This window comes from Juglans regia, chromosome 14 (genome assembly GCF_001411555.2).
Source record: "Juglans regia cultivar Chandler chromosome 14, Walnut 2.0, whole genome shotgun sequence".
NCBI lineage: Eukaryota > Viridiplantae > Streptophyta > Magnoliopsida > Fagales > Juglandaceae > Juglans > Juglans regia.
The window spans coordinates 3,901,000-3,916,589 of NC_049914.1; the positions used below are offsets into that span (position 1 = coordinate 3,901,000).

The following is a 15,590-nucleotide window of genomic DNA, read 5'->3' on the forward strand; positions in this document are numbered from 1 at the left end:
TTCTTAAACTTATGATTGGCAACGACATCTAAAAGTCCACATATCTTATTATATAAGATTTCATTATCAAACTTTTGGGGGGGGGTTTGGTGTGTGCTACAAGTTGCCAAGTGGTACTACCTTTTTACAAGTTGGTTAAAAGTTGAAACACCTTCTTATTAATTATTTTAAATTTATTTATTTTATTTTAAAAATTTCTATACATCATATTATCATTAGTTTTATTTTATTAAATATAATGTGACATATTTATTATTATTAAATAATTATTTATTATATATTTTTTTATTATCTAATAATAATAAATATATCACATATTATTTAATATAATTAAAATAAAATAAGAGTGTAATGTATAATATTATAATTTATTTTAGTTTATGTCATCTTCTGCGCAGGAAATCAATACCCAATTGGTCCCGGGGACTTTATCATCACCTCGATTGAAAGCTCAATTGACTCTTCGCCCAATTAAATTAACAAACGTCTTAAATATGCTAAGAGTAATGTTAGAGAATAGTTATTATAATAGTATATATTTTATATTTACTGTATGGTTGCTTCTAGTTAATTATTCTTAATATTTATTTAAAGATATGTGTGATCTGGATGATATCATATCATATGTATAAAATAGATACTCTCAATAATAATTTCTATTTATATTTTTTCATATTTTAATGCATATTCAAAAGAAAATATTGAAAATACAAAAGTTATGGACGACGAGTTTGAGTCAGAGGTACAAAGAAATTTGATAAAAACAAATTTATTTATAAATTGACATTATATTCGTTAGATACATTTGATAATAAAAATAATTTTATAATTTAATATAACACAAAGGACTGATGTTGGAATCATGATGTCTCTAAATTTTTAATAGAAATGACAAAATCCTCGTATTATTATCTCATGATATGTACCGTTCATTTATTTACATCCCTTCTATTTATATATTTTAATTATATAAAAATTTTATAAAAATAAATTTATAAATTAACATACGTTAAAGCTGTAGTACTCCTCGTGAAGCAGCTAAACAATAAATTAAAAAGTTGGGGAAAGTAAATAGCGTGTACTGTCGTGGACTGATTTGGACGAGAAACACGGGATGCTCATTAAATCTCAAAGTTAAAAGATATTTTTATGAATATAAAAAAAATTTAATTTTTAACTATTTTATTCACATAAATTTTTATATTAAAATATTTATTTTTTTATTATATAACAATAAAATAATATAAGATAATTTTAATTTTAATTATTTACATCAAATCTTCATATTAGATTATATATTTATTCATTATCTAGTAATGAATAATTAATAATTTTAAAAATATTTAATTTTTTAATTATTAATTTATTTAATTTTATTATATTTTACTATTCTACCTATTATATATTAATTAATAATCATATTCTTATTAAATTAATATATCACTAACTCAAATTAATATACCAATTGTGATAAAATATATTATAGAAAGAAAATGATAGATAAATAATTAATAAAGTATGTATTTGATGTATGTACAGTAACTTTCAAATTTGAAAAAAACTTTAAAAGTCACTGTAACTAAATTCCAAATATTTAGAATTTAGCTAATCCATTGTGAGTATATTTTACTCACTAATAACTAAATACTCAATAGATTTAACTTTTAACTAATTCATTGAAGATACTCTTAGGGGGTTTAGGAGACCGCTAAAATATATATATATATATATATATATATATATATATATATATACACGCATTAACGATAGGCACGTTTGTCTAGTTAAGAGAAATTATTTTTAAAAATTAGTAATGTCTATAAAAGATAAAAATAATATAATTTTTTATTTAAAACCAATTAGTTGGTAGTTTAATATATCGAAGAAGACAAACAATCAGACAATGATCGTGAATGCTAAAGATAACTTAAATAAGCATGGCATTCAGGATTAATTCATTTTTCACTGAAAATAACAACATATACTTACTTTGAAGCAAATACATCAATATTATATCTAGAGCCATAATATAATATTGTTGGTGAAGATATATATATATATATATATATATATGAAATTTCAGGACTGCCATCTTTTTAAGTAATATATATGTGCTTAAAATGTTTTGGTCACGCCTGACCCATTTACACCAAAAGACAAATAAGCTTTCACTTAAACGGATACAAAATACATATAACAATGGTAAAAAAGACATAACACACAAAACATGAACTACTCACACGGATGAACAAAAACAACACAGGTGACCCATTGCCTCGTTTGTTTTTACAGATGAGTTGAGATAAAAATTAAAAGTTGAATAAAATATTGTTAGAATATATTTTTTTAATATTATTTTTGTTTTGAGATTTGAAAAAGTTAAATTATTTATTTTATTTTATGTAAGAATTTAAAAAAATTGTAATGATTAAATGAGAATAGTTGTGAAAACAAACAAAGCACTAACACAATATGATTGACTCATTGACACAAATCAGCAAAACAAAATAAATGGAAAAAAAAAAACCAGATTTTTCAAAAGGGACAAAAACATAATAAGACCAAGCAAGACAGGGCATCAATAAAAAAAAATAGAGAAAAAAAAGTGTCAAACACTAATTACACATTAATTACCATTCATTCCTGTATAGTTACTTTTAAGATATAAGGGATATATATGTATTGTTGTATTTTGTAAATGAATAAGATAAATAAATACTATAACTACAAAGTTATTATATAAAAATAATCTTATAAATTAATGTTATTTGATATAATTTGTCAAATTATAAAATTATTTTTATTATAAAACAAATCTGATAAATCACATGAAACCACGTAATTTTATGAAATTATTTTTATATAATCTCTATTTGTAACTGTAGGGTAAGGGGATTTTTCCCCCTTAGGCCCTAAAAACAAACTTACGAAGAACCATTAGCGAGGCTAGTTTGAGGGCCCAACCGAGTCCTACGACCCTCAGCTAAAGGGAGTCAATGGGCCCTTAGCAAGGTATTCGGTCCATGGGTATAACTCGCCCATGAATAAACTCTCTAGAAGAGAAAGTGGACAATTGGGGCAGAGGAGACTCATTGTCTTGACACCACCCTGATGACAAACTACCATTGGGAATCTATCCAGGCAGGTGGGCGAGAAATATAGAGAATTCGTAACTTTTTTACGGCAGGCATGAAGAGGCTTAACAGGAAATAATGAATATCTGCAGGATAAAGTGAATCAGGAAGTCACTTCACATTAATGACATCACTATCCAAACTCCATGCCGCATTAATGATATCGCCCCAGAAGACACGCCACATTAAATGATTATGACAAATGAACAGTATAAAATATACAAGTCTCTCAAAGTCATGGACGAGCTGTCCTCACCCGAAACTTAGTATAAAAGTCGATCTTCAAGTATGAAGAAGTTTTTCTAATTCTTCTAAATTTATACACAAATTACTAAGGAGATATATTAATTTTAGTATTGGAGACTCTTCAACTACCACCAAAGCTCTCATTCTCCGTGTTTGCTTAAAGTGTGTAGATGATCATCACCTCATCTCTGTCTAACAAATCAAATCAGGCCCACCAGCAGAAGTACTTCAACTTGGTAGAAGAATACATTCTATTTCTGGGTGGTGCTGCGAGCATCGGAATTTATTTATAGTCTCGTGATCGAGAGGCTGGCTAGATAATTATTGCCATCGGAATACATTCAGCGGGATTGACACTCAGATTGATTTCACCTTCCCTTTCATATATTCCCCCACCAAAATCTGTAATATTAGATATAAATTTTAAATAAATAAATTTTATATAAATATTTTATAGAAAAGTAGATCTTATTAATAAAACACAGCTTAAAGCATTTCATCTTTGAATAATGCTATATATTGAGTCAAGTGTAAACTTTCTTCGCATGGCACCATCGTGGTTTGTTAAAAGAAAGCACACAAAGATAAAAGAGATTAAGGGCTTCGTTTGGAACCATAATTCATCTCAACTCATTCCAACTCATCTCAACAATTTTTTCAAATTTCAACACAAAATATAATAAACAATTCAACTTTTTCAAATCTCAAAATAATAATAATAATAATAAATAATATTCTAACAATATTTTATTATCTCAACTCAACTCAACTCAACTCAATTCACTTCAACATCCAAACGCAACCTAAGGAATCTACCATTTTAGTCTTCATTTTTTTATATTTTAAACTGAAACCTTTTCAAGCCATAAGTTGTCGGGGAAGCTGATCTACTCTCTCGCCGACGAGTCCAGGACAGTACCACTTCACTTGTCATGGATCCAAATAGTTCAACAAAACTTCTCCTTGACCAACTTCCTAAAGCAACCTTTTTTGAGAACTTTGATCTCTATCAAAAGGATGGCTTCTGGTACAGACCCCGTTACCTTGAAGCTGCAGTCGCCTGCTACTCGCGGTTTGAAGCTCGTGACGACGATGTCATCTTGGCGTCTGCCATGAAAACGGGAAGCACGTGGCTCAAAGCCCTCTGCTTTTGCATTATGCAGAGGCAATGTTGTGAAGGTAATAATGGTAAGAAGGTTCCCGAGGACCTTTTGGCCGTACGCCACCCTGCATTCTATGTGCAGACCTTAGAAATCCAGGTTTACACTGCAAACCCACCTCCCGATCTCTCGGCCGGTATGGAGTCCACGAGACTCTTTCACACTCATATGCCTTATAGTGCTCTGCCTGAATCCATTAAGAAGTCCAAGTGCAAAATTGTTTACATCACTCGGAACCCAAAAGACACATTGGTTTCAATGTGGCACTTCTTCAACAAGCTTAGGACGCCTGAACAAGGTCCATATCCTTTAGAGCACGTGTTCGAGAGCTTCTGCAATGGTGTTTTCCATTTTGGGCCACTTTTTGACCATGTTCTACAGTATTGGAACGAGAGCTTGAAGTTGCCTCACAAAATACTTTTTCTGAAGTACGAGGAGCTGCAGAGGAACCCAAAAGAACAAGTGAAAAGGCTTGCTTCGTTTCTGGGAAAGCCATTTGCCGAGGAGAAAGAGGTTGAAGAGGTGATACGTGGGTGTAGCTTGGAGAGGCTAAAAGCCTTGGAAGTAAACAAGGATGAAGTGGATCCCTGGGTTGGGATGCCGAACAGTGCATTTTTCAGGACTGGAGTTGTTGGGGACTGGAAAAACATCTTGACAAAGGAAATGAGCGAGCGCCTTGACCAAATTACCAGCATGAAACTGAAGGGGTCTGGCTTAGATCTTGATGATGCTCTAGAGCCTTCATGTGTAGCTGTAACACAGTAAACTTCAGTCCCGTCATCCAATAGAATATATCAGTAGGCTTGATTCCTTGAATAAGAGATGCTGCTGCTTTCGTTATTCCAGCGTGATCACCTCGTTATGTTTGTGTTTTGCAGCATGCATACGCTGCTTGTCATCAATGTGGTACTAGGTTTCACAGTTCATGAGATGCATGGGCTTATAAATCAATTACTTGATCGAGCAATTAGTACTGTTTCCACATTTCTGGATCAGTTTTAATGAAATAGAACAAAGTTGATCCAAACATGGCTTTAAGCTTCATGCGATTCCATTTTTCTGGTTCCTCATATGAATTATTGTATTGAATTGCCTACGTACATGGCCGATTCATGTCCCTGAAACCTTGTTTCAGACCACCAAGAAAGTTGTCTGGCATTTCACCGTGATTCTTTAATTTGTACTTACAATATTATTGCTACGAAATCACGACCACTTGTACCAAAAGTTGAAGGAAAAAACTACTTTATCCTCTCAAATTTACCGCTCAATTTGACCGCTTGCCAATTTTTTTTTATTTAGTAATTAAAGAAGTGATTTTAAGTGTATTAGAATATTTTTTTTACTTTTTTAAAATATTTAAATATATTAAAAAAATGAAAAAAAAAAACAAAAAAGTGAAGAGCAGTAAGATTGAGCGAGCTACTCTGGATGGCAGAATAGCCCGACTCAAAGTTTAAACTGATGAAAATAAGTGGATTTAATTATTTCTATCATATTTGTAACACTCCTCTTGTATATGGGTTAAACTTCCCCTCAATTAGTGAGTTTAACGCATGAAATATTTAATTATATGGAGTAAAGTGTAGAGTCGGTATTCAAACTCAAGATCTAACATCAATATTATATGAAATCACTACTTATTTTAAAAGCTTAAATTGATAAGAAACGACGAATTTAATTCTTTCTGTCACATTTATAACAATTGCATTGATTAATTTCCTGGACCCTAAACTTAATGGATTCTTGTGACGTTCACACAAGCTTTTTCAAGAATTTCCTGCAGTGGCTCAAGATACCTTAAATATTAATATTCTTGATATATTAATTAATAATTTACTTTTTACTTAAAATAAAATAGAAAATAGAATTATATATTAATTAATAATTTAATTTTAATTTTATAAATTTAATTATTATTAATGAAATAGAATAAGGTAAAAAATAATAGACTATTTATCAAAATTGAAATGGATAATACAGACTTTAATTAAGATAATTAGATAAGATAGTGGTTGTTGAAAATGATTAAAATATTACTTTGATGAGTGAATAGTGTCTAGTCAAAGATGACTAGGGAAATTCTGTAGCTCATATGTTGAGCTTTCCAATATGAAGATTCATTGGCATCTCTAAAGAGCCATTTGCATTCACCAACTTAAAAAAATGGAAAATTGAGAATATAATTGAGGGAGCTGAGAGATCATAATAGAACGTAAGAATTATTAGATACAATCATCTCTCTCTCATATCTTCCAAAGAAACAAAAAACTATCCATCTTTTCTCTAGAAAATTGATTCCTCCCAGGAGGAGACCCTCTAGTCGTCCTTCACTCCTACGTACTCTACTGATCGTATATATACTAATTATAGGAGCAAAGGGGAGATTTTCGTTTTCAATATAATAGGAAAAAGCAATGTGCTTGGTACAGCTTTTTCCTACTCCACGCTAAGCCCAATCAACCAATACCGTTTACACATACATCACAGGCAAGTTTAAAACAGGGGTTAAAAAACAGAGAAAGATAGGCTAAAAAAAAGTGAGAAAGAGAGAGAAAAGAAGGAAGGAAAAGGAATCACACTTAGCGTGATCCAGTCCACACCACCTTCTTCTATACAAACAAGCAGGCTTTCCTGATTTCACGTTGAATGTCTGGGGCGTTTTCCCACACTCCAAACACAATTCTTTACCACCCCCAAAGCACCAAAAGATTCCATTCAATGTCCTGAAACATTAAAAAAAGAAGGAAAGAAAGAAAGAAAAGAAAAGAAAGAGTCACGTGAGTGCTGCTTCACTTGAGACTTGAGAGTTGGATCAGATCGAGGGAAAGCATCTTCAAAGGGGATGTTTTCACACCAGCTTGACTTTAAAACATGGAGAACAGTCGAGCAAACAAAACGACAATTTTAGATTTGGATCTTCCTATGTTTATGTGTCATGTTCAGTATGACTTAAAAAATTAATCGAATCTTAGTATATATAATATAACCTTGTAAAACAATACTAAAACACCATCTATACTCACAGCAAAGGCTCGGTCGTGGTTGCATCCAAGTTGACTAATCTAGATATGATATTTTTTCCTAAAAAAAACAAATGACAAGAAGGATTATAGTTTTTTTTTTTCAACAAAGGAACAAATCTGTAAGTGACACGGTGGCACAGAGTCGAGCTTCACCGATAATCTCAGGGCTAGTTAACTACTCTCCAATGTGACTGAACCACACTTTTTCAACTCTAAAACTTCGACAAAACATTTAGCAAACCCCATCGTCAATGGATTTGAAATCATATTCCATTTAGCAGACATGTTGTCCCAACTTTACAACAACTGGCCTAATGGAAATGAAGTCATATTCCAAATTCTAAGATTTATTCGGATCGATCATTTCAAAGCCTGCCACTAAAAGCAATGCTAAATAAGTACAAATTCGGAGCCCCCAAGTCCTCCCAAATATTCCCATCACAAACCTAAAAGTTTCCCATCAACAAACCACCACATGTTGATGGTAGAACTTTAATTTTTTTGTGCAAAAAAGGGTGGGGCCCCCACCAAACAATTTAGTTCAATGAAACAAGCTAAAGATAACCAAGTATGCTACCCATATGCCATGTTATGGAAAGAGATTTTGCAAATTGAGAAATGTTTTAGCCAAAATCTGATGTATCTTTATATGATATTTCAGATTGTAAAATTATTTTTATTGTATTGTAAATCTAACGTATTACATAAAGCTAGGGGTGTCAAATAGTGATAACAGATCGTGTTCATGTCGTGTCAAGACATGTATATTAGACTATATGGGTCAACCCGAATACTACAAGTTAAGTTCACTGTGTTAAAATCTCAAATCCCAACACAACCCATTAACATAACGGGTTGACACGACACGATATGACCTGTTAGTGAATACTACGAAATAGGTTAACACGACCCAACCTAACCCGTTTCAACCCGTTTATGTAAATGGATTGAACAGACCCAAAATTAACCCGTTTGACCTGATTAAATTTAGCGCATAATTTTATATAAATGTTAAAATCACAATATCTATAAAAAATTATAAAACTAACTGCAAATCCAAAATTACAATCCAAACAAAAAAAATATTGAAATTGAAATCCCAACAATTTTACTTTTAGGTATAAGGATATAATTGTAACTTTAACTTTCTTAACGGGTTGACCCGTTACCAACCCGTTAAGCAATCATGTCTTAACGGGTCAACCTATTTACGACTCGAACCCGTTAAGACTAAACTCAAATCTGAAATTATCGTAGTCGTATTGAGTTAACGGGTCGTGTAACATATTGCAACCCTTACATAAAGCTATTTTAGTTCGTGAGTTTACTTTTACGACATTTCTTTATGACTGTAACACTTTTCAAACAAATTTGGGTAGCCCATCCAAAGTCTTAATTTCCAAATTAAAAGCCTCCACCAACCATGCATATATATAATGATGGGTAATAAAAAACTATATGTGTTGTATCATTTGGATGATATATAGTGATATTTATCTGTTTTCTTAGGATTTATGAAATTTTATAATATCCCTCTTTATTATTTCTATCAATCTGAGTTTTAATATTAAGGAAATCACTAAACTGGATCCTTAGCAAGATTGAGTTCCAACCTTATGAATGAATGGCAATTAGCTGCACAGGCAACTGCAAATTCAAAGTAATGGGTCCCTTAGAAGATATTGAGTTACGTGTCAAGAACCAATTGGCTAGCTATATTAACTGACATTTCAGTTAATCCAATCAAGCACGGCCACGTACCACATTCCCAAGAAACTCTCTCCATTCCTCTTTAATAACTCCAGAAACTGACCGCAGCAGTTTCTTACAGTAAAGAAGAGAGTACACAGGCTCGGTCTTTTAACTCGGCTTGAACCGGGTCAACTCAGCCTAGTGCAAGAAAGCGAGTAATAAAGTGCAAGAAGCGTACCGAGTTCAGTTCATTCCCGGAAAACAACGTCATCGGCGATCTCCATCAACGGCTTCAAGCAATCCGGCGAGAACTTCCGGGCGAACAAAAACGAATAGCTCGAGTTCGATTCCCTCAACTTGTACACAAGTTCTGCCGAAACTTCCTCCGGCGCGTACAGATGGGGGTGTCCGTCAAAACTGTCCGTCCAGTTCACCCGCGTAAGCGTGTAGTGGGTACAACCTTTCGGGTCCTCCATGGACAAAAGCGTCGGAAAGTAGTGCTCCTCGGGGTAACAGGAGTCGATGTTCAAGCATGGCAGCCTGAACTTCCTCCACAACCTGATGTCTCTTAGAACCAGCAAGGCGTGTTTACGGGTCAGCGTGAAAAACTGAGATCCGACCCTGAATTGCTCGAATGGCACTTCGGGAAGCATGGCGTTATCACCACGAGCGATGTAGCGATCGGGTAAGTTGGGATCGTCTGAGAGTATCTCGATGAAGCTTTGGTCCTTTAGGAAAGGCGACGAGAACACATCTTTTAAGGAGGACAGGGTGTTGCGGAAAAGGAAGTTGTGGACGAAGCGGAAGGAGTGCAGCGGGATGCAGTGCTGAGACACGAGGGCGAAGTACGAATTCAATGGGTCATCGAGGATGGCCACGGCGAGGAGTCTACGAGCGGCGGAGATGAGGGTTGGTGACGCTCGCTCCGTCTTCCTTGCTTCCTTGATGAATCGGCCTTGGAAAACGCCGCCGGGAGGGGTGATTTTGACGGAGGGATCGGCGTGGACGTAGATGTTATAGAGGTGACGGTTGCCATGGAAGAACTTCTCCCACAAGGGGGCGAAAGAGAGATCAGAGTTGGTGAGGAAGAGGAAAGCAATCTTGGGCTTGGGGTTGGTGTTCGTGCCTAAGTGAGAGTGCGTGGAGCGTGTTCGTGACGAGGAAGAAGAGGAGGAAGCGAGGGTGGCCTTGCGGAAGAGCGCGAGGTCATCGAGCTCGTCCGGGTGCGGGAGTGGGACGTCTTTGGGAGGGAGGATTTGAGGGGCGAGTACAAAGAGAAGAGGCAGAGAGAGCAAGAGAAGGAAGGAGAGAACAAATGGGGTTGATGAGAACATGGTGTTTGGATAATGGAGAAAAGAAAAAGGAAAAAACTTGGGAATGAAGGGGAAAACAGAAACTGAATGCTTTAGGGATTGAATCTGATAGCAGGAAAGGGGGGACAAAATCAAGGGTAGAAGTGAACACTGAACTGGAAGTGATGACTGATGAGGAAAGAAGATAGATGTGAAGAAATATAGAAAAGTGAAAGGGATAAACAAAAGATTGACTTGCAGGTTGTGATGAAGTATCAAGGGCCTCGCTCGTTTCAGAGATGAGATGCCACGTTTGTTTGCAGATATAAAGATAGAGTTTTTGAGATGAGTTGTGCTTTACAGGAGCACACATCTAAAATATGAAGATAAAATGGTAAGATAGACATATTTTTAATTAGTGTACGAGAATATGAGATTTATATTTAGAATTTTTTTTTTTTTTTGAGATATATGTGTAAATAATATTAAAGAAAAATTTTAGATATAAGTTTAATATTTTTATATTTTATTTAAAAATATGTAATTTTATTTATTTATTCTTATATTTTATTAAATATAAAATATAAAATGTGAAAATAAAAAAATAAAAATAAATATTTTTTAAATGATATGTAGAGCGTGACATTTTTATGTAGTATATCTTATTAAAATATGTTAAATATAGATTATATAATATAAAATTGTGTTTATTTATAAAAATAAGATGAAATTAGTTTGTTTTTTTTTTGAAGTATTTATAATAGTGGGATTCACAATTAATAATATTATTTTATTATATAATCTGCTTGCTGAAATGAATTCAAGCCCGCGCATGAACAGTATTATCTGGTTTGAGCTTGCTTTCCGGCGTTTTCCTGGGTAGTTATCCAACGTTTGTCTCTAATTTTTTTTTCTTTCCTTTTTTTTTTGTTTCTTGCTTCCTCTATTAAAAAATTATGTGTAATCATTTTTTCTTTTTATCAAATATTTTGCTGAGTCATTAGAAATATTTGTAAGAAAAGAAACACAACCTCATTTAAAAAATATTATGCTAAAATATTTCTATTTATAATCTTTTTATCAAATATTTTAAAGAGTCATTCCTAATATTTTGTAATGATTTTTACTACTTATTAATATTACACCATACACTTGTTAAGAAAAAAAAATATTAAAATAAATATGTGATGTAAAAATAATGAATAATTTTTTTTTAATATTTAAAGTTATTCTTGTGAGATTTGTTATACATAAATTAATGTGTTAATACATCCATTACTGTCAAATCTATTTTAATTTTAAAAAAATTAAAAATACCAATCAATAGGTTGAAGCTGTTTTCTTTATTGTTTATTGTTTTCCTCCCTTCATTTATCAAAAACAAATTATTATACCCTACTTTTTATCAAAAAAAAGTTGCAACCCATTAGGAATCCTCATAAAAAAATATTAAACACAATCTGATTTAAGAAATAGATTTCTAAAACCCAATAAGTAAAAATAAATAAATAAATAACAAATTCAATAACGTAATTCATCTACCATTTCTCATTAAATAAATAATTTGTCTAGCATGATGAAATATTGAGCAATCCACATCAACATTCGTAACATGTTTAAATTCATAGCTCGCATAAAATATATCAATTATCCAAAATAAGGATAATTTCAATGCCAACAATAAAATATCAGTATTAAATACATGCGTAATCCTTAAATAACACCATTAATGGCCACTCATTGCTTCCCACATAAATGACAATCTTATCTCTAATCATAGCCATATTGTTTTGGGTTTCAGTCGACAAGTTACATTACCATATGAGGATGTCCCGTCACCAACCGCATGCTCAATAATTGGTAGAGCCATCGTAATCCACATCTGAAATATTCAGTCATCGGGAGTGACTGTTCTAATAAAGTTGTGCAGCACACAACACGCTGTAATAATGAATCTTTGCCGCCTAATGAAATATTCAGTCATCGAGCCTCGACGCTGCATCTCAGTGTCAAGATACTCCTCCTCATCCGAAAATGGTGATGGTTGGGTGGACGCATGGTAGAGTGTGTCTATGGAAATAACGGCGCCAAAAATAGCACAAAAGTCTGCATATCGTGGACAATTCGAGGTAGGGAACTTATTTACTTGTAACTTGACCTGGGTAAGAAATTTTAAATTCAATATATTAAGGAAGGATTAAGGCGGGAAAAAGTGATAATCAATAAAGAGATTATTGTATAATATGAAAAAATGGCGTGGTTAGAGATTCATTACCTTAATGGCATTTGTCTAGTGTTTGTCACTCCCTAGAACCATTTTGGTATCAGGATCCCATCACATACCAGTTTGGTGCATGAGGTACGTGAAAAGTCGTTTCATCATCTTAAGCCAATGTATTTCCCCTTGATTTGGCTCGCATCGTACGTTCTTACGCCCACAGCAGTAAGACGTGCAGCATAGGAAGTATGGTCCCTAGAAGTGATCTTCCCAGCCCTCAATGTACCATTAAGGGCCTCAACTAACATCATGTCAATGAAGACATCTTCCATTCTATTTGCCCATATTTTCCGATTAATGTGTGAAATGTCGGGATCGAGGTCTATATGAAAATGCTAATAATATGATATGAAATCCAAATACGTTTATATCATACGTGGCTAAATAAATGATAAATGAAATCTAAACTGTTTTTTTTAGAAGTGGGTCATACCTGTCGAGGGTGAGATAGTCGAGAGGAGCGTAGGTAGTAACACTAACAAATGAAAAATATTGTTAAAAACAGTTTGTTGACAAAAGGGAATCCAAATAAATGTGTGCAGTCATGAAGCTCACGTGATGATATACTAGCGTGAGATTAATTACTCACATAATCAATGAAGATGTTGTATACAACATTTTTCTAGGATACGACTTACTAATTATTATCAAGCATGGATGGCACAAGCTGCATATATGCAGGACATGCAATTGTTTTGTAGAACTGCATGTCGGCAGCTGAAATTGCAATGAAGTGAATGACTGAATTTGAAAATTAACTAAGCAATCGCTGTCCACTGCTTCATAATTCATACTAATTTTTGTGACCGACAATAACTTGGGCCATCACCACTAACATGTAATATATTTCTCTCTGACCATGGCCACCACAGATCATAAATGTTTGAAAAAAAAAAACCAACCATTTCTCTTGGTGAGATATATATATATATATATATATATATATATATAAGCTTATGCTTCATAATTTGTATACATAATTATTTTTTCTAGAAAGAAATGCATGCACATAAACTAATTTTTTTCTCTTAAGATATTAATGTAAATGGTTTGTTATAAAATATGATATTGATTTTTAATTTATTTTCCTATCCTTTGAGCCTAAAGGCCTAGAACTTTCATTTTATTACAAGTTAAGATCAAGACAAGTATATATGCACTCAGGATGAAGCAATGAAAACAACAAATTTGTGTGCATTGATATTATACTTTTCTAATAATAGCCATTTGGACAACTTTTAAACCAATAATACAATCTAATCTAATCATCATTAAGCAGCAATAGCAACAATTTAGCTAAAATCTTCCCACAATTCTACAAGTTTAAAAGTTCATGATTTATAAATCTGAGGTAGGATAGGCAAGAAATAGAACTGATATATATATATATATATATAAAATATAATTTCCAAAAGAATGTCATGGGAATATGGAGTGACTTATGTGTAAAAGATTAATTGTTTGCTGTATAGATTTTAAAACTCTCTTTCCTTGTCCAACACTATATTGGCAGATGGTGATCCTTCCTAACTTTTCTATCTATTTTGTTATTTGGTGGTCATCTAAGTATTTTATGGAAATATGTGAAAACTCGATTGGTAATAGGATTTTTATCTGTCAATAACTTTCACTTTGCTATCTATTTTGCTATTTGGCGGTTATTCAAGTATTTTAATGCAAATATTAAACACAACCCGATTGGTAATAGGGTTTTTATCTGCCCATCAAGATTTGCTTAGTTTTATGTTCTACCATTTTAACTTCAAACACACAAGAGAGTTTATTTAAACCCAAAACAGTCAACAACCACTAATCGATCCATAACCACAAACAAATCAGTCCCAATGCATTAATCACCAACAATAAACAAGATATTTACACAAATTATTGATATAAAAAAATAAATATTAGAGGGTACCATGGACTACCAGGTATGACCTCGTTCTCAGACCTGTGGTGCCTGTTGAATCGGTGAGGGAGCGTTTATGGCAGTCATTTTTTAGAGATAAACGACGGTTGCAGCACCTAACCGTGGTGGACGAGCGTGGGGTTTTCACAGCTTTCAGCATCTCCTATATGTAGGGTGTTTGGAGCAATGAAATGGGAGAAGAGAACTTGGCAGTAATCGGTTGAGTGATGGGTAGAGGAACATGAGAGATTCGCAAGGCAAAAACTACAGAGGTTCCAAACAGAGTTTGATTTTTCTTGGAGATGAGATTTTTCTCGAGATGTCGTTTGGAAGGCAATCTCAATGGCGAGGATTATGGACTGCAGTCGAAGGATGCACGCGAAAGATTCTGAAAGAGAGAGATGGGATCGAAATCTTGTGAGATGGGATGGCTTGGTGGAAGAAGATTTGCACGGATTGAAGTTCGAAATGGGGCTTACGGGAGAGAGGAGACAGACATTGCGAGATTCGCATGGTGCACTGATGGAAAGCAGTCAACAATATTGAATAAAGGGAGAGACCGACTGAGATGGAAATCTCAAAATAAAATTGTGTTTGTTTTGGGGAAACTATCTTACCGTACAAAAACTATCTTAAGGTTTTGAAAGTTTTAGGTTTATCTTCGAAAATAAACGAGCCCTTAGATTCTTATGGTTCTTTTTATCTTTCGCTGTTGGTGGAGATGTAGAAAGGAAAACAAGGAGAAGGTCAGGCTTTTGTGGAGAGCGAATGAAAGAGTTTGGACCTTTTTAACTCTTATTACCATGAGACTCTATAGGCTTTACTTTTAACAAAGAAGAGAAGAAGAAGGCCC

The 15,590-nt window shown here is 33.4% G+C and overlaps 2 protein-coding genes across 2 annotated transcripts; one reads left to right on the forward strand and one right to left on the reverse strand.

The window, feature by feature from the left end:
• Positions 1-4,266: 4,266 nt before the first annotated feature.
• LOC109018350 (cytosolic sulfotransferase 5-like) lies at positions 4,267-5,537 on the forward strand. The gene has a single exon (XM_019000501.2). The coding sequence runs from the start codon at positions 4,313-4,315 to the stop codon at positions 5,303-5,305; it is 993 nt and encodes a 330-aa protein (XP_018856046.2). The 5' UTR covers positions 4,267-4,312; the 3' UTR covers positions 5,306-5,537.
• Positions 5,538-6,927: 1,390 nt separating this feature from the next.
• LOC108982963 (glycosyltransferase BC10-like) lies at positions 6,928-10,952 on the reverse strand. Its single transcript, XM_018954458.2, has 2 exons — positions 9,497-10,952; positions 6,928-7,266 (listed from the first exon to the last, which is right to left on the reverse strand). Exon 1 carries the CDS (start codon positions 10,590-10,592, stop codon positions 9,507-9,509), a length of 1,086 nt encoding a protein of 361 aa, XP_018810003.1. The 5' UTR covers positions 10,593-10,952; the 3' UTR covers positions 6,928-7,266; positions 9,497-9,506.
• Between the last annotated feature and the right edge of the window lie 4,638 nt (positions 10,953-15,590).

Bases quoted from the DNA above. Each gene is read 5' to 3' on its own strand.
- LOC109018350 (XM_019000501.2), top strand. From the start codon at position 4,313: ATGGATCCAAATAGTTCAACAAAACTTCTCCTTGACCAACTTCCTAAA.
- LOC108982963 (XM_018954458.2), bottom strand. From the start codon at position 10,592: ATGTTCTCATCAACCCCATTTGTTCTCTCCTTCCTTCTCTTGCTCTCT.